The sequence below is a fragment of the Elephas maximus genome, chromosome 7, assembly GCF_024166365.1.
Source record: "Elephas maximus indicus isolate mEleMax1 chromosome 7, mEleMax1 primary haplotype, whole genome shotgun sequence".
Lineage (NCBI taxonomy): Eukaryota > Metazoa > Chordata > Mammalia > Proboscidea > Elephantidae > Elephas > Elephas maximus.
Genome location: NC_064825.1, coordinates 107,324,404 through 107,343,462, shown reverse-complemented (window position 1 = coordinate 107,343,462; position 19,059 = coordinate 107,324,404). Strand labels below are relative to the sequence as shown.

At 36.3% G+C, this 19,059-nt stretch overlaps 1 protein-coding gene across 1 annotated transcript; it reads right to left on the bottom strand.

Annotated features, from left to right (window-relative positions):
- Positions 1 to 942, bottom strand: LOC126080248 (olfactory receptor 8K5-like). Its single transcript, XM_049891510.1, has one exon. The coding sequence runs from the start codon at positions 940 to 942 to the stop codon at positions 1 to 3; it is 942 nt and encodes a 313-aa protein (XP_049747467.1).
- Between the last annotated feature and the right edge of the window lie 18,117 nt (positions 943 to 19,059).

Sequence of the window (19,059 nt, the reverse complement as noted above, 5' to 3'; positions counted from 1 at the left end):
TTAAATACAAAGATTGCATGGATTCTTAACGATCCTGTGGAAGGCATTTTTTACTTCTTTGTTCCTTAAGCTGTAGATCAAGGGGTTAAGCATGGGAATGACTAAAGTGTAAAACACAGAGGCTATTTTCTCAGTTTCAAATGAATGAGGAGATTTGGGCTGCAAATACATGAAAAGTAGAGTCCCATAGAACACAACCCCCACTGTCAGATGAGAACCGCATGTGGAGAAAGCTTTTTTCCTGCCCTCAGCAGAATGTACTCGAAATATGGCTATCAGAATCAGCAGGTAGGATAGCAGGACAACCAACAAGGTGGAAATCAGATTAAATGCTGAAAACATTATGATCAACAGCTGTACCTCTTGTGCATTTGAGCAGAGCATAGGTATCAAAGGGACATCATCACAGTTGAAATGACTGACGACATTAGAGCCACAGAAGGTCAATGTGAAAATCTTAATGGTGAACATCAGAGACTGAAAGGTACTATAAAGGTATGCAGTACCCACAAGCACATGGCAACGTCTTGGGGACATGATAACATTGTAGAGCAGAGGGTTACAGATGGCCACGTAGCGGTCATAGGCCATGGCCGACAGGATGAAAAATTCACTGATAATGAACAAAAGGAAGAAAGCCAGCTGTGTGGCACATTCATAATAGGAAATGGTATTTTGATTCACAACAAAATTTACCAGCATCTTGGGACAAATGACAGTAGAATTACCAAGATCAATGAAGGCCAGGTGTCTGATGAAAAAATACATAGGCGTGTGTAGGTGGGAGTCCACCTTGGTCAGGATGATCAGGCCTAGGTTTCCCATCACTGTGATCATGTAGATGAGGAGGAAGACCCCAAAAAGGGGCAGCTGCAGTTCAGGGCACCTTGTGACTCCAATAAGAATGAATTCAGTCATCACCGTTAGGTTCTTTTGGTCCATTTAGTTCAGTTATCTTTTCTGGGGAAAAATCCAGAGTGGTTGGTATTATCTTTCATAGACTCCCGTGTAAACAAAGAGAAGGCAAGAATTCTACCCCTGAACCACCATTGCTTTCTTACTTTATATTTGTGGGGAGAAAAATAATTCCTACATCTTATTTTTTTTTTATTTTGAAGTTAAAATAATCTTTAGAACCTCCTTCATTCCGGAATAGGAGGAATCTGTATAAAACACATTATTTACTGATACAGCATGGATTAAATTCTAAATCAGGTCAACATCATTTGTTATTTATATTCATTAGTAACAAACACATGATTTTGTTAATGGAGAAATATATTTTACTTTGTTTACACAATGGCATCACCATTTTACTTTAATACACTTCTGTTTTTTGTCTGCGAATATTTGTAAGATATTGATATTCTTAAAGAGAGTGAAAGAGATAACATGAAGTTAATGAAACACCAGTTTTATGGCCCCTCATTTGCCCTGTCCCCTTCCAAGACCTTCAGTGAGTCCTTAACAATGCACTCACATGGGGATGCATCTTTGTAAGTGTTGAGAAAGTAAAATATTATAACCATGATCAGTTAAAGGCACGTTCTCTTGCCATTCTGACATCCTCTCCATTACACTTCACCAAATGTCAATAGGCATTTCTGGGGTCAAAATGAATGGGAATTGAGTTAATGATACTTTATATGAGGCTAAGAAGGTTTGTTTTTATGGTTCAAAACAATGACATGTGTAATTTAATAATGTTTTTGTTCTGGTGTTAGAGTAGCTTCTAAGAACATGCCTACCACCCAGTATGCTAAAATGTGTCTTGCATTTAATTTATGAAAGTTTGTATTTCTTCATTTAATAATGTTTGTCATCCAGATCAATTTGTTTATAATCTAATTCTGTTTCTATTTTTTTCATTTAAATAACTATTCACATTTCTGCTTCTGTTTGTATTTATATTGCTTGTTTTAATGAAAATCTTCAAATTTGTATGCTCTTCAAGACACAGATCTGCATCCATACCTGTTAAAATTAATGGTTTATATCAATGTTCAGATATTTAGACCATGTAATTGTGTATGGTCTATTTCCTCTAACATAAGAAACAACGTGGAGATAAGAGGCTCTATAAGGTATTTGGAATACATATGTTTGCATTTATAACATCATGTATTGCAAATTATCAGTTTGCTTCTGGAGCTCTACAATTGGCAATTCATAGGTTAAAGGACTGTGATTTCCAAAAGTCCTAGCAATAACACCAGCCCCTTCGTTTTATAAAATTTTACAAAGAAAGACAGTTAATCACAATGGAACTGCGCTGACTGAAGGTAATGAAGTTTCTTTAGCTTAATCCACTTGAATTCCCTTTTAACTTCTTCTCAAATTCATTGCCCTATCAAAGAAAAGCTAGTATTCTGTAAGCATGATTTTCACTTAAACAGTAAGTAGATTTCCAAATCCTCAGTGACATAAAATACACCATAGAATTATTATAATGGGGTAGAATGCCCAGGTTTAGCCTGTGAAACTATCAGGTAGAAACTTATGGAACCCTGACAAGGTCTTAGAATGTGGCATGGAGTAGCTGAAGTCCTGACATAAGCTACAGGGAAATATCTGCTAAGGATAGGTTTTTTATCCTGTGGCTGGCTGGAACTTTCAGGAGACAGGTAGTAATTCTAAGAATCTGCAAATTTTTGGTTCAATTTTCCACCCTGATCCGGAAGGTTGGGGGGCAATACTGGAGATTATGAATCATCTTCACCCCTTCTTCCTAGAAAAGGTTTTCTGCTGTTCCTGCACTTAGTTTTGGTCTCCCTCATGGGTCTCTCCTCTCCAACAGCATTTGAAAACTTTATCTCAAATTTGCTATATCACAAGGCCTGATATCATAGATATTTACTGTAGAATACTAGATTGAGCAAACAAATTCAAATTTCTAGTTCTATCCTACTGTCTTTAATTCTTCAGTGTTCTCTATGAATTATTCTAGTGTGTACTGAGTCTCTTAACATCTTCAGTGTCAGTCACTACCTCCCTCTGAAGATGTCTGGATGTTTGACCCAGCTCATTCTCCTTTTTGGGGAAGAATATCCCTGATTTGTTCTGGACATCTAAATGTGTGTATTTTAAATATCTCTGGGTAGGGATCATCATTGAAGTAGGCAGAATATAGAAGTTTATAAATGAATAAATGATTTTTTAATCCTCAGACATGATAATATTAGGTAGGAATTATTTTAGGTGCAGAGAGTTCTTCATACACTGTAGCTCTTAAAAATCACACTATTTGCCAGTCTATATCACCAATTTGTAATGCCCATTCTGAACAACCTGTAGTAAACAACTAGTATGGAACAAAAACAAACATAATTATCATGATCAGCAACAACAACAAAAATGGCATGTTTTCATGGGAAATTATTATCTAAAAATCATTTAAAGTTCATCAAATGCACATGGTACATCGCTTTACTAACAATATTTGTTATTTACCAAATATTTCATTGGACAAACTTACACTAAAAGAATATTTATTTATCCAGTATTTTTTTTATTATACTTATTCTAGAAAAAAAATATTTCCTTTTGTGAAATCCCAATGAATCTTGGTGTTCTGTGTTATATCTGGCATCCTAACCTGAACTTGTTATTGTCATTTGTTGCTGTTGAGTTGGCTCTGACTTATGGTGACCCCATGTATAACAGAACAAAATGGCATCCATTCCTGTGACATCTTCATGATCGTTTGTATGTTTGACTCCATTGTTCTGCCTACTGTGTCAATCTATTCCATTGAAGTGTCCATCTACTTTACCATCCAATTAGCCCCCTACTATACCAAATATGATGTCCTTTTCTAGCAATTCTTCTTTCCTGATGCTATATGTCCAAAGTAAGCCTAACCATAAAATATTATATTAAATTAAACTGGTGAAGAAATTTTGATGTGTTTCTATCTCCCTCTTCATTTGCCGTAATCAAATGCCACTAGCATCTCCCACAAATAAAACAGAGCTGGGACACACTCTTAATTTATAAGGTTTAATGTCTTAAAAACAACATAGAGTTCCATGTAATTTTAATTTACAAAAGAGAAAACGAATATTTTTGGTGAAGTTGCAGAGAGACATAATGGTGTCTGCAGTCAGGAGTCTCGGTAAATGACCAAAATCCATGTGACAATCAGAATGAAAGACCATTCTTATCCACTTACCTCGAGTAAAGTATCAGCTTTTCTTTTCTCAAATGATTCTCTTGTTTTCTTCGGTAGGAGGAATTTATGATTTTCCCTGCTTTGTAATGTTCCCTGAAGAATTAGCCTGTGTTTCACTAGTTAATGCCCAAATCATCTTGAGGGAATTAAAAAATTTGCCTTGACGTGTCTGCTCATTATCTAGCATATCCTGCAATATCCCCAGTAAATATATATGCTATATATATATAAAAAAAAAATATATATATATATATAGGGTACTATAATGAAAGAAACAAAAGTGTTCGATATAGTCCCATGGGACCTGCATAATGTAAAGGTACTCATCTTGACATACACAGTCAAGAATTATAGATAGAACAAAAAGCAAAATTATATGTCAGCTCAATCCTAGTAGAGCTGGAACAGTTGCAGAGTCATGATGAAATAGTCAATGCCAGTATCATCATTAATTAGGGTTTTCTTCTTTAATTTTATTATCCCCCCAAAAAAGGGAGTAGCTATTGTGTTATAAATATGTCATTTAACTCATACATGTATTAAACCCATCATTTAACCCATATTTTTTTGGGGTGGTTATTATTCCCATATTTCAGGGGATGCTCAGCTTAGTTAAAATATGTAAGTCTTGTACTACTTTCCAGAGTACCTCACAAGGATGATTGTGATGGCCTTTGCGTATTTTTTTATTGTGTCTTGGAGAAACAGACCCTTGGAACTTCCTACTTTATCTCACTCACTGGTTTCTCTTTAGTCATAAAAATTTTAAGAGCAAAAAATGATGTAATACATAAAAAGATACAATCAGATTACAAAAAAAATATTGAGTTCTGTTCTAAGGATTTATTGAGAGTTTACATTATTCATATGAATGAACATATTTAGTTGGTCAACTGAGGTGATGCAGGTCATTCACTATTTCAACAGAAATTAATGGCTAATCAGTGCTTTCTTGAATACTACTAATTTATTGTATAATTCTGGGGATAAAATCAGATAGTACAATGAAATTATGTGGTATCTCCACTGCTCTGGCCTCTTTCTTCCACTCCAATAGAGAAGCAATTAAATTCCTTTCACTCTCCCACACAGAGTGCTTTTACTTTTTTACCCTGATGGGGACTGAACTGTGTCCCCCCAAAATAGGTGTTGTAATTCCTAACCCCTACACATGTGGCTGTAATCTCAACTGGGAAAAGGGTTTTGTTATGTTAATGAGGTCATACCAGTGCAGGGTGTGTTTCAGGGAAATCAGTGGAATAAGATATAATAAGACAGAATTAGGCACAGAGTAAACCATACCCTTTGCCTTACAGCTGATTCCTATTCATAACGACCCTATAGGACAGCGTAGAACAGCTTCATAGGTTTTCCAAGACTACAAACCTTTAAAGAAGCTGATTGTCACATGTTTCTCCAAACCACCAACTGAACTTTCAGTTAGAAGCTAAGCGCTTAACTACTGCACCACCTGGCCTCCTCTGGAACAAAGCAAGCAAGCACAAATGGAGAGGAAGTTACGGGCTGCAAGAAGTTTGCCAAAGACCCAAGGGACAGAAGGTGAAAAGAGACTAGGACCCAGGGCCAACAGAGAGAGAAAACCTTCCCTTTGAGCTGGTTCCTGGAATTAGGACTTCTAGCCTCCTAAATTGTGAGAGGAGCCCTGGTGGAACAGTGGTTAAGAGCTTGGCTGCTAACCAAAAATTTCAGAAGTTGTAATCCACCAGCGGCAACTTGGAAACCCTATGGGACAGTTCTACTCTGCCCTATTGGGTCGCTTGATGACAACAGGTCTGGTTTGGTTTTGGTAAACTGAGAAAATAAGTTCATGTTCATTAAAGCCACGCGCTTGAGGTTTTTCTGATACAGCAGTACTAGATAACTGAGACATCCCTAAGCTTTTCTAGTCATGAAGCACAACATTCAAGACCTATGTCATACAGGAATTGGTTGCTACCCATTTAAGATTAGGGTATAAAGGTTTCTAGTCGAAATGCACTCAGGATTCTATTCCCTTCAATGATGTAGCAACTAGAATAGGCTATTCCCATAAAAAAAAAAAAAAAATTCCCATAAACAGCTAGAAAACTGTGGAGTGTATAGGAAACGAAATGTTCAGGCCTGGGACAGTAAGGAGAATTGGAGTGTCATTTCTATGAGAAAAGAACAAAGAAGTTGCGTCTAATGATATTCCTGACCACCTGAACTAAGACACTTCCTGGAACTGCGGCACTTTCTGGACTTCAGGACACCTCAAGCAGAGAGCAATGAGCTTTTTGAACTTGGAGAAAATTTTTGGACATTAGGGAGGTTGGAGTAGCTGAAATGTGCCAAACAGAGTACTGCTGAGTAGGAAGCTACTCAGAGAAAATGCCTTCATTTGTATAACAGGTCCCCTTTGAGTTTTTGACTGAATTCTGTATTGTACAGGGCTAGGATAAAACTCCACAATGCTGTGAAAAGAATGACCGTGGAGTAGCAAACTGAACAATTTCAGGAAGTCACGTAGGACAGTCAGAGCATAGAATTCTTGTTGAATGCCTCCCTGAGGTAGAGATCTCAGATATAAAAGCTGCTTTAGGCTATTACCCACATAGCATGAAATACAGCCTGAAGACAGCAAGGTGACCCTTGGTTAAGAAGTTTAATGTTCTAGGAAAACAACAAAATACACTATTCTTTCACATAAAATTCACAATATTCAACATCCAATCAAAGTACTACCAAAAAACCTGAGGCCATCGAGTCAATTCCAACTCATAGTGACCCTATATGATATTAGGAACACGTGCCCTCTATTAGTTCTTTAGAGTTGTCAGAGTAGTGTCTTAGGTTTGATTCTTAGAGAGCCTATACTTGCCTTGATTGGTCTGTCACGTGTGACATGAGGGAGTGAGACACAAACAGAAAGACCAGAAACAAATAGAATTTAGCAAGTAGAATGTATAACTCACATGTTCCAGGGAGAAGGCCAAAACAGGCCATATATAGATAAATTTGGTTCATATGCAATATATACTTGGTATATTCTAACTATATGCTTGGTTTATTCATAGTATATTATGTTTTAGGACTATAAATTATATCTGAATCTCTTTTTAAAGTTTATGTTCATATATTAGTTGTAAATGCAGTCTACATTGAAAATATGATTATTATGCTTAGAGATATTTTGTCTAAAGTTTTTTATTGACTTTATTTTGCTTCTAATACCTCAGAAACTACCACATTTCTTGTCAATTGTGTTACTTTCCTGTTGAATTCCTATCAGATGTTTCACTATTAAAATTTATTAGTAATGAATTAACCATGGCAATATTAATTCCTCTTGTCTACAGTTTTTTTTTTTTTTTTAACTCTGATTTTCTGAAAGAACTTGCAAGCAATCACAGGCTAGAGTATTTCAACAAGAAAGGCACTGTCTCAAAGGCCCATGGAAAGGACTATGCCAAGCTTTTTGAGTGTGTAGACTTCTAATGACATAACTTTGAGACCATACCACTGGATTGAATGAGGATTTCAAAAACTCTCCTAGAGAAGCCAGTTGGTTCACAGGACTGAAAACCCAAGATTGACCTGAACAGGAGTTAGTTACATAGGTTTCATTGGATTGAAGAATTATTATGGAATTTACTTTTTTTTTTTTATTGCTGGTGTCCTTTATTCCAGATATAAGGAATCTTTCTCTATTCTTAACTAATGTATAATGTTTAGCAATTTAGTAGACTAAATGCTTTTGTAAACAGAAATGAAGCATTTATATTTTTCTCACTGCTTGATCCCCCTGGAATCAGAAAACTATTAAAATAATAAAAATAATAATAAAGAGTTGAAAATTATTAACAGAAATTCTTATTTTTATGACAACGTAATTATTTGCATAGGTTAAATAAGAATCTGCATTCCTTATTGACTTGACATAATTGGAAAACTGAGTTATATATGCAAGCTTTACTAGAACATGGTAGTTGAGAATGATGTTCATATAATCAGGTATGACCAGACATAGACATATTTAAGAAATTAAGCTTGAATTTATAGAGTTGATGCAAATCCCTCCCAAGAAGACTAGTCTGGTACTTGACTGACAAGATTCCTAGCCATACAGGTTAGTGAAGAAGGTCACTTTCTGGCAGTCCCAGGAACCTATGATATTTTGAGAACTCTAGAAGAGAGGAACTCACCCATATCTGTGGGTACTACAGTTGAAATCTAGCAGCAAGTTCCTGACTTGGCTTTCTAGCCTCAAGAAGCATTTAAGAGTTTATTCTGAGATTCCTTATGAAAACTTAGAAAGCAAATTTCAAAGGCCTATATAGTAAATTATCATTCTTGCTGCACCTATAAGTAATGACCATCAGTCTTATTTTAAGATCAATAATACCTTTGCTTTGGAATGATCTTTGATCAAAAGGAGGGTGACTGTAGAGAGAAATTTTATGTTTAAATAAAAATTATAGAATGCCCTTGTGGACTATCGAATTCTAGCCTGATCACAGTCTTTGAGAAATCTCGCACCTCTTTGTAAACTACAGGAAACTAATGGTTTTGTTTTCTACCTGTATTTTGGACTAGTTCTTGCTACATAACTTATGCTGTTCCTTATGTGTCCATACATAATCAATTATCCAAAGAGAAAATTAGAAATATAGACCAATCATGTAGAAACAAGAGAACAAACTATTGTTCATTTCGATACAGCGCTAAATGGAAGTTTGAAAGACTCTCTAATTGAAAGCACACTTGTAAGTTGCTTGACTATGGCAATAGTTCTTTTCATCACGAGGATCACATCTTTTTAGTTTTGGAGATATACTTTAAGATTGCAAATGGTATTAGACAAAATAGTGTTAAAATTAAAGGATTCAGTGTTATAAATCCAGCAATTCATGCCTTCCCTATCCAAAGAATTATAAAAAATTAGCAAAATGGCTTTACAAAATAGACTAGCTTTAGATTATATGTTGACCTCACAAAGAGGTTTTTGTACTTCATATTACAATGCTATGTATACAAACTGTGGTAACAGCTGACACCCATGCACAGGAAGCTGCTAAATTGATGAAAATAAAACCTGAAACACCATGGTGAGACAGACAGGGTTAACTGTGCTGGCAGAACGAAAGAGTTGTTAAAAGATTACCATCTAAAAGTTGGATGAACAGGAACCATACCCTGCCAACATAAAATAAGGCTAAAACAACCCATGAATTACTACCTCCTTTTTTTTTCTTAGTGTTAAAACAACCAGTGAATTACTACCTCCTTCTTAGTGTTTAAAAAAAAAAAAAATTTTTTTTTTTTTCTTAGTGTTTTTCTAGTCCCTTCCCCCTTTTTACAGGCTCCACATGCTCAGAGGAGCAAAGTGTGATCACCGTTTGACCTTCCTTAGCCCGCCAAAGGGGGCGATGTAGTGCCAAAGATCAGTGCACCTGCACTATATAAATGATGCAAGGGCTGCAGAGAGGACCCCATCTTGAATATCAGCAGGCACAACCTAATTAGTGTGCACTGCCATTCTGAGAAGTACCCTCCCCTTGAAAGAAAACCTCTAAATATTCACTGCTCTATTATCTCCACGGAACCCAGATAAGCAAATCCAGAAAAGCCCTAACCATGCCCCCCTTTCTGAGTCAGACTTTTTGAGCATCATGAGCCCTCTCTGACTCCTTTTACTTGTCACAAGTGAAATAAACCTGTTAGAGTTGAATCCAAAATTGTCTCCTCTGTGTATTCTTACAAGAGAAAAGGCAAGGACCCATTGAGTCCAGAGGGCCTCTGTGCCCTCAGCAGTAACAATGGGATTTAACTCCTGTCTGAATTTTTTCTGGGGTGTTCGGCTCAGAGAAATTTTTCAAAACTTGAGTATTGTCTTCTTAGTCATCCATTATAATAATAGCCTTCCTAAAATGTATAATATCAAGGATCAATTTTAGCCAATAAGACAACAAATAATAACCACCATACCCAGTTTTCAGGATCAGACTTTCGACTGTATTAATGAAGGCTTCTACTAAACACTGATCAAAATTTTTAATCAAGCTCTCAGTATTTCTGACAGTATGACCAAGAAGAGGAGGTGTTAAATACAAGGAAACTGAGGCCCAGATAGACACAATTATTGAGCCTTCACAAACCCCTCTTTATAAGAAGACATATGTTAGCCATAAATTCATTCCAAGTTAACTTTGTGGAAAGAATTTAACTTCACTGAAAGTAAATTAGTCTTTGTCCTTGTTTCCTGAGAAGACAATTCTAAACCTTTGGAGTTTCCTGAATAATTGAGATATCTTGGCCAGGCCACAAAGCCCACCTGGCAATCTCAGGAAGGAGAGATAGCCTGATTTAAATACTAAGATTAGAGAAATATATGGTCCTTCACATTGGGACACTGTTTTGAATGACGAACCACTGTTTAATATGCACGTAGAAAATCCTTTTAAACCTAGAAAAGTTGGTGAGAAGAATTTATTTGAACACTAAAAATCAGCCCCACATGACTAAATTAAGAAATTAAAAAAAAAAAAAAAAAAGATGCTCCTCACATTCTACCTCTTGAATATGGATGGTTCCTAATGAGGACTTAGTTCTCCTAAATTTTTGCAAGCTTCTGTGCTGGAGGCATTACACATGAATACCCATTTGGAAACAGAAATAAGACTATAATGTTTTTAAGCAAATATTGGTAGGGACACTTTCATAAAGCTGCTGAACAAATGGGTTCCCAGTGTCCTATTTTTTTTTTCAATTTAATTCTAAAAAACCTTTTAAAGCTCCACCTGATATAAGTCCTTTGCCTTCAGGGCCAATGCTTAAATGGCAAATAGGGTTTATTCAACTTCCACCTTTAAATAATTATAAGTTTGTATTAGTAATAATTTATATATTTTCTCTCTGGGTAAAAGCTTTCCTGAGTCTTCAACCTATTGCCACATTTGTGGCTAAGAAGCTTCTTAAAAATATTAACCCCACTTGAAGAGTCCCAAAGGTCCTTTGTACTAACCAAGACACCCATTTGACTGGACAAATAATCGAGGAAATATATAAAACTTTCCCCATTTTCCAAAGACTTCTTTGTCCTTATATAATAAAAACTCAATGCCAAACTTTCCAAATCTTTACAGTTAATGTGAACAAAAGTATTGTCCCTGGTCCTTTTGAATCTGAGAATTACTTCATCTGAAATTAGTAAATTAACTCCTCCTGAAATTATTACTACTGAGAGGTCTATGGCCTGCCCTTATTGGACAACTTGCTCTGAATCAAATTTAACTCAAACTGGCTTGTTCCAATATTGCAAGTCTTTAATTCAGTATTCTAGCAAATATTTCTCACAACTTAAAAATGCTTTTGGTAATCAGAAATCAAAAGTACCTGAGCTACCGATTATTTAGCCTAGAATTTATGTTTATTGGAAAAAACACCAAATTAAAATATTCTCTCAAACCCCAGTTAACAGGATCTTATCTAGTAGTCCAGATCACAGGAAGTTAAAACTTCAGCCCAGCTGTCCAAGTTGAAGAATACTGTAGTTACCACCTGGATGTTTTCAACCAACCAAAATGCTAAAATTAAATTTCAGACATTCCAACACCAAAAAGCAGACGACACCTAATGTTGACAGCTTCCCCCAAGACTCTGGGCAAGAGCTGTATCCTACTAGTGTCTGGCTCATAATTTCTCATGTCATACATTAACTATTTAGCTATATTCTTTACCCTTAGAGTGACTTTGTCAGGTATTGCTCTATTTTCAAAATATTGGAGGCATTACTCTTCATTTTAACCAATTAAGTCAAGCATTTTATACCCAGTTTAAAATTAGAATCAATACTATGTCTGCATGTTCTTAGTACATTAGTTATTTTCTCTCTAATTTTTGTTTAAAAAAAAAAAATTTTTTTGTTTACATGGTTTATATCCGCTTAATCCTAACTGAGGGTGTTGACTTTGTAATAGCTATAATTTATGTTTTAATTGCTTTTTTTTTTTAAGTATTTTATTTTGTTTTCGGTGAAAGTTTATACAGCAAAGTATGTTCCCACTTAACAATTTTTACACATTATTGTTCAGTAACATTGGTTACATTTTCCACATCGTGTAAACATTCTCATTATATCCATTCCGGTTGTTCTGTTTCCATTAATCTAGCTTCCCTCCCCATCCCCCTTCTCATCTTCTCATCTTTGCTTTAGGGTAAATGTTGACCATTTGGTCTCATATAGATTACTTTTTTTTTTTTTTTTCAGTTAAAAGAGCACAATATGTTATTTAGCTGAAAGGTGACCTCTGGGAGTGGTTTCAGTTCAAAGTTTAAAGAGTATCTCTGGGCCATAGTCTCAGAGGTTCCTCTTGCCTCTACTGGTCCAGTTGCATCTAGCCTTTTTTGTTTGTTTGTTTTAATAATTTTTGTTATGCTTTAAGTGAAAGTTTACAAATCAAGTCAGTCTCTCACATATAAACTTATATACACCTTACTACATACTCCCACTTACTCTCCCCCAATGAGCCAGCCTGCTCCCTTCTTCCAGTCACTCCTTTCATGAACATTTTGCCAGTTTCTAACCCCCTCTACCCTCCCATCTCCCCTCCAGAGAGGAGATGCCAACATAGTCTCAAATGTCCACCTGATGCAAGTAGCTCAGTCCTCATCAGCATCTCTCTCCAACCCATTGTCCAGTCCAATCCATGTCTGATGAGTTGGCTTCAGGAATGGTTCCTGTCCTGGGCCAATGGAAAGTTTGGGCACCAAGACCAACAGGATTCTTCTAGTCTTAGACAGACCATTAAGTCTGGTCTTTTTATGAGAATTTGGGGTCTACATCCCACTGCTCTCCTGCTCCCTCAGGGGTTCTCTGTTGTGCTTCCTGTCAGGGCAGTCATTGGTTGTGACCAGGCACCATCTAGTTCTTCTGGTCTCAGGATGATGTAGGCTCTAGTTCATGTAGTTCCTTCTGTCTCTTGGGCTTATAATTACCTTGTGGCCTTGGTGTTCTTCATTCTCCTTTGATCCAGGTGTGTTGAGACTCATTGATGCTTAGATGGCCGCTTGCTAGTGTTTAAGACCCCAGACACTGCATGTAGAAGTGGGATGCAGAATGTTTTTTTAATAGAATTCATTTTGCCAATTGACTTAGATGTCCCCTGAAGCCATAGTCCCCAAACCCCCACCCCTGCTCCACTGACTTTCGAAGCATTCAGTTTATTTAATTGCTTTAATACATTACTTTTATAGACAATCTTTCTTCACTATGAGGCTTATATCTCTTATAAGACTATTATGTCTCCCAATTGCTGTTAAAAGTTGGCATAACGATGTCTTTGTTAGAGTGGCTCAGGCAGTGGCCAGTGCTGCCAACTTAACAGACTGTTGGCTATGCCATCCTTCCCCACAAACTGTACATGAGAATTCAGATCCTTTAGTATTACCCATTTTCATCTATAACCATATACCTGCTATTGAAGTCAATATCAATACCATAGAAAGATGAACCATCTACGTCAGGTTATGGCATCTCTCTAATTCCCCAGTTTATCCTTCTGGGCCTTGTTTTTTTATTTTACCCAAGTATTTATTTGTCCTGGTATAGTTTATGGTAATGAATGTTCTTTCATTTTTCTGCATAACAATAGCTTTATGCTGCTTTAGTAAGTTTTTATAATTATCAGAATTCAGAGGCTCCAGTTTACTTCCATTTTAAGGAAAGATCTTGATTAGAAAGCTTGTTTATTTATAATAACTCCCATACTGAAAAATGACTGGAAAAAGCAAATCGGACTATTTCCTTTCCCTTTTCCCCAATGTAAATTGGAGTAATGTGTGCCTCTTGCGGGTACAGGTTCCTGTGTGGAGGATCCAACTGTCTAGAGAAAAATTCTAATGCTAAACCTTTTACTTCATCTTACTTTGTTTAGATAGATGGAGTATGAAAGGCCAGTGCACCTTGTGCAACCTTGAAGTCCCATTAACTCTCTGGTCCTATAATGAAAAGCACATTTGGTAAATAACGCTACAGCTCCAAAGCAGCTGGTGCATATTGATTTTGCTCATTTCTGTGTCACAGTGAGTAATTCCCGCACACTGCATTAGTTCAAATGAAAGGGCTGTGTTACTCCTCTAATTCAGCCTAGGGCTGTGAACAATGCCCCCAATTGTTAAATAATGTACAACATGGTGAAGATGGCTTCAGTGCTGCATGATGAAGAACCAGACAGTATCTGGCTAATAGATTAGATAGATGCTTGATAGATAGATAGATAGACAGACAGACAGATAGATGATAGATAGATAGATAGATAGATAGATAGATAGACAGACAGACAGACAGACAGACAGACAGACAGACAGACAGACAGACAGATAGATAGATAGATAGATAGATAGATAGATAGATAGATAGATAGATAGATAGATAGATAGATAGATAGATAGATAGATAGACAGACCAACAAACAGATAGAAGCAGTGGGTTTAATGGCCCAAGAAACAAATAGGCCACCATGCCATCATTGAGGAAACAGAGTCCACGCTGAAGATGACTTAAGTCTACACAGAGGAACGATATTAAAGAAATCAAAGGATGTTCAATTGATCAAAAGGAGGGAATGATATAGAGACATTAAAACTACATGAGGTACTTGGCTGATGTAAGGAGGCTAAGGTGGAGTCCAGGCCTAGAGATTCTCTGGAACTGGAAAATTGAACTGGTTAATAAATATGGTGAGTAAGGGCAGTTTTACCTGTTATCTGGTATTTAAGGAAATGTTTTCTTTTTAATCAAGCAAATAATGAATGTTGTCAGTTTTTCCCAGCCAGGGTTTATGTAACTTTTATTTTAGAAATGGAAATTTGCCAAATCTCCTGTAAATTTAGTGACTCTTTAGTGTCACTAAACAGTAATTAATCAGAAAGCATATATCACCAAGTGAAAATTAGACAACAAAAACTGTTTAAACCAGTCACTCAGAATATCCCACTCTCTTTTCACCATGACGTTCTCCATCTGTTATCACCTATAATAAATTCTTTAGTCCTTCTAATTATGCATCATAAATATCTTTCCTTCATTTTTCCTTCCTGCCATTCTCCACCTTCTCTTTCTTCATTTTTTCATCCATTCTTCCTTTCCAGCAACTATCTTTGCATTTAAATATGATCAATAAAATCTGTACTGAGGACATTAGGACTGTAAGGAGGGCACTAAGTATTGAAGAGTAAGGAAATCAAATTAAATGCTAACAAATCAAAATCATATAGTGTACATACATGTTTGATTACAGAATAGATAATTAGAAATACTCGTCTCAGTCAAATTGCTTGATACATGACAAATAAAGCATTCATAGTGTCAACAGGGACACAAAAACTAAAAACCAAACCCCATTGCCTTTGAGTCCATTCTAACTCATAGTCACCCTATAGGACATAGTAGAACTGCCTCATAGAGCTTCCAAGGGCAACCTGGTGGATTCAAATGGCCAACCTGGCTTAAATTTCTGTTTCTCATCACAGGGAAATTTCATGTAAGGTAGGTATTGATTTTATATTACTTGAAATTTAAGACAAAGGTATTTACGAGTAGATCAACAGTTGAGCTGTTCTTGTTAGGTATCTTCCAGTGGGTTCACACTGATAGTGACACCATGGTCAAAGAGAAAAAATGTTCCTGGTCCTACTCCAGTCTCAGAGTCATTGCTATACTTTATCCCATCATTCAGCCACTGTGTCCATCCATCTCATTGAGGGTCTTTATCTCTTTCATTGATCCTGTACTTTACCAAGCATTATGTCCTTCTCCAAGGAATGTTCCCTCCTGATAACATGCCCAAAGTATGAGAGATGAAGTCTTGCCATCTTCACTTCTAAGGAGGATTCTGGTTGTACTTCTTGCAAGACAGATTTGTTTGTTCTTCAGGCAGTCCGCGGTATTTTCAATATGCTTCACCAACACCATAATTCAAAAGCATCGATTATTTTGGGGCCTTCCTTCTTTATTTTCCAGATTTTGCACACGTGTAAAAAAAAAAAATTTACATGTAAGGTGATTTAAAATACCATGGTTTGGGTCAGGCATACCTTAGTCTTCACAGTGACATCTTTGCTTTTTAACACTTTATAGAGGTCTGTTGCAGCAGATTTGCCCAATGCAGTGGATCGTTTGATTTCTTGACTGATGATGCCACATATGTTGAATATGGATCCAAATAAAATGAAATCCTTGACAACTTCAATATTTTCTCCATTTATCATGATGTTGCTTAATGGTCCATTTGTGAGAATTTTTGTTTTAGTAATAGGGAGGGGTAATCCATACTTAAGGCTGTAGTCTTTGAATTTCATCAATAAGCGCTTCAAGTCCCTTTTACTTTCAGCAAGCAAGATTGTGTCATCTACATATCTCAGGAAGCTGATGAGTCTTTCTCCAATCCTGATGCTGCATTTTTCTTCCTATAGTCCAGTTTATCGGATTATTTGCTTGGCGTACAGATTGAATAAGCGTGGTGAAATGATACAGCGGTGATGTACACTTTAGTGATCTTAAACTGTGCCTGTCCCCTTGTTCTATTCCAACAATTGCCTCTTAGTCTAGGCACAGGTTCCTCATGAGCACAATTATGTGTTTTGGAACTCCCATTTTTCACAGTATTATCCATAATTTGTTATTATCTGCACAGTCAAGTGTGTTTGCATAGTCAATGAAACAGAGGTACACATCTTTCTGGTATTCTCTGCTTTCAGCCAGGATCCATCTGATGTGAGCAGTGATATCCTTCAACCTCATCCTTCCCTGAACCCTCAAGGAACTCAAATTGTATTCCTTTTAAATCTTCTTTAAGTTTTGGAAACAAAAAGAAGTCTGAAGGGGAAAAATCAGGGCTACAGGGCAGATGGAGTTAGTTTTCCCAGTGAAATTCTCAAAGAACGTTACCCTCGAAGAATGAGCAGGTACATTGTACTGATGGAAAAAAAAAAAAAATTCTTTGGAACAAGCTTTCTGTCCTTTTCTCACCAATCCAGTTTTCTTAAAACTTCTTCATAATAAGCCCCTGTGATCTTCCTGTGTCCTTTGATAAAATCTGTCAAGATTACCCCTTTGAACTCCCTCCCCCCAAAAAAGTACAGTCACCATAACGTTCTGAACAGCCTTCCCTCTTTTGGCTCATTCTTGAGGTTTTCCTGACCTTCCTTAAAATGCTTGATCTCTCTGAAAACTGTTGTTTTATGTGGAACAGGATTCCTGTAAACTTGTTGCAAAATTTCAGTTATTTGGAAAGATGTCCACTTAAGTATTTGTTAAAATTTTGATAGTAGCCTTGAACTCAAAATCATTTTTTTCCATGACACAAAAAGTATCTTTTTTTTCCTTTTTGTAAGGCTTCCTAATGAGACTAAGACAAGTGTATTACTGAGAGAACTTTTTTGCAGCCTTACACTGATAACAGAAACATGTTCAAATACATTTTGTTTGGAATAAACTTTTGCATGAATGAACTGGAACCCTGATGGCAATACTTTTCTACTTACCCTTGTAGAGAAGGGTCACAATTAGTTTATTTCAATCCAGTACCAAGCAGTTCAAAACACTTTATATTGACATGTCAGTGGTCACCATTTTTAAAGAAAATCAAGTCCTTTAGGGAGACAACCCAGTCAAGAAAACACCAATCCGATTAACTCAAAGCCCAATCAAATTGCAGACAGCAGTAAAATAGATACTTGTGGTAAGTTAAGACATTGTTGTTAGTAGGGTATGTTTCCTGTTTATCCAACTTCTAGATGGTAATCTTTTAACAGCTCTTTTGTTCTGACAGCACAGTTAACCCTATCTGTCTCCCAGGGGAAGATTGATGACAAGGACCTTCCTCCAGAACTGACAGAGAAAGCCTTCCCCTGCAGATGGTGCCCTGAATTAGGACATCTGAACTACTAGACTATGAGAGAATAAATTTCTGGTTGTTAAAGCCATCCATTATGCTAAAATTATATTTAACTGCTTGTTTACTAGATTCTTATTTACCAGTTTAAAATATTTTCTTAGGGCAACATCTATGCTAAAAGCAGAGAAGAAAGAAATCAAGTTAAATGATAACAAATCAAAATTATCTAGTCCACTTCACATGTTTTAGTACATCATAGTTGAGTTTATTTTCACAGTAGAATTGATTGATAACAAAAGACAAATAAATTATTCATGTGTTAATAGGTCACAATAACTCTTTAACTCTAACGTTATTTACACTATTGTTTCAGGCTTAGAAAATGAAACGGGAAAACAATTGAGAAGATGCTTGTCCTTAAAAAAACTGACAGAAGCAATCACATGTTTTATTGATCAAGAGTGTATTCAAATTTATCATTGTGGAAGTATGAGGGCCTATGAAATCATAAGCAAAGCATAGGAAGCAAGGAATGTTGGGAAAGAAATGACACTTAACTGGATATCTAAAGGAGGATTAATTTGTCTCAGTATAAACAATGTGATAGCATCTAACTTATAATTAGCCTCTGCCTTGGAACCAAAAGGAACATATTTATATCTATTAAAAATGTTATCAAGCGACATTACCTTTTGCATTGTTTACTAAAACAAGGTTGAATATTGAATACTGAATATAAAGTTGGCATCAATTTTTAAAAACCCTACGGAAGGCACTATTTACCTCTTGGTTCCTCAAGCTATATATCAAAGGGTTAAGCATGGGGGTGACTAAAGTGTAAAAGACAGAGGCCATTGTGCCAGTATCATATGAGTGAGCAGATTTGGGCTGCACATACATAAATAATAAAGTCCCATAAAACACAACCACCACTGTCAGATGAGAACCACATGTGGAGAAAGCTTTTATGCTGCTCTTGGCAGGATGCATTCAAAATATGGCTTTCAGAAT

Excerpts from the sequence above, each read along its gene's own strand:
- LOC126080248 (XM_049891510.1), bottom strand. The coding sequence starts at position 942 with ATGGACCAAAAGAACCTAACGGTGATGACTGAATTCATTCTTATTGGA.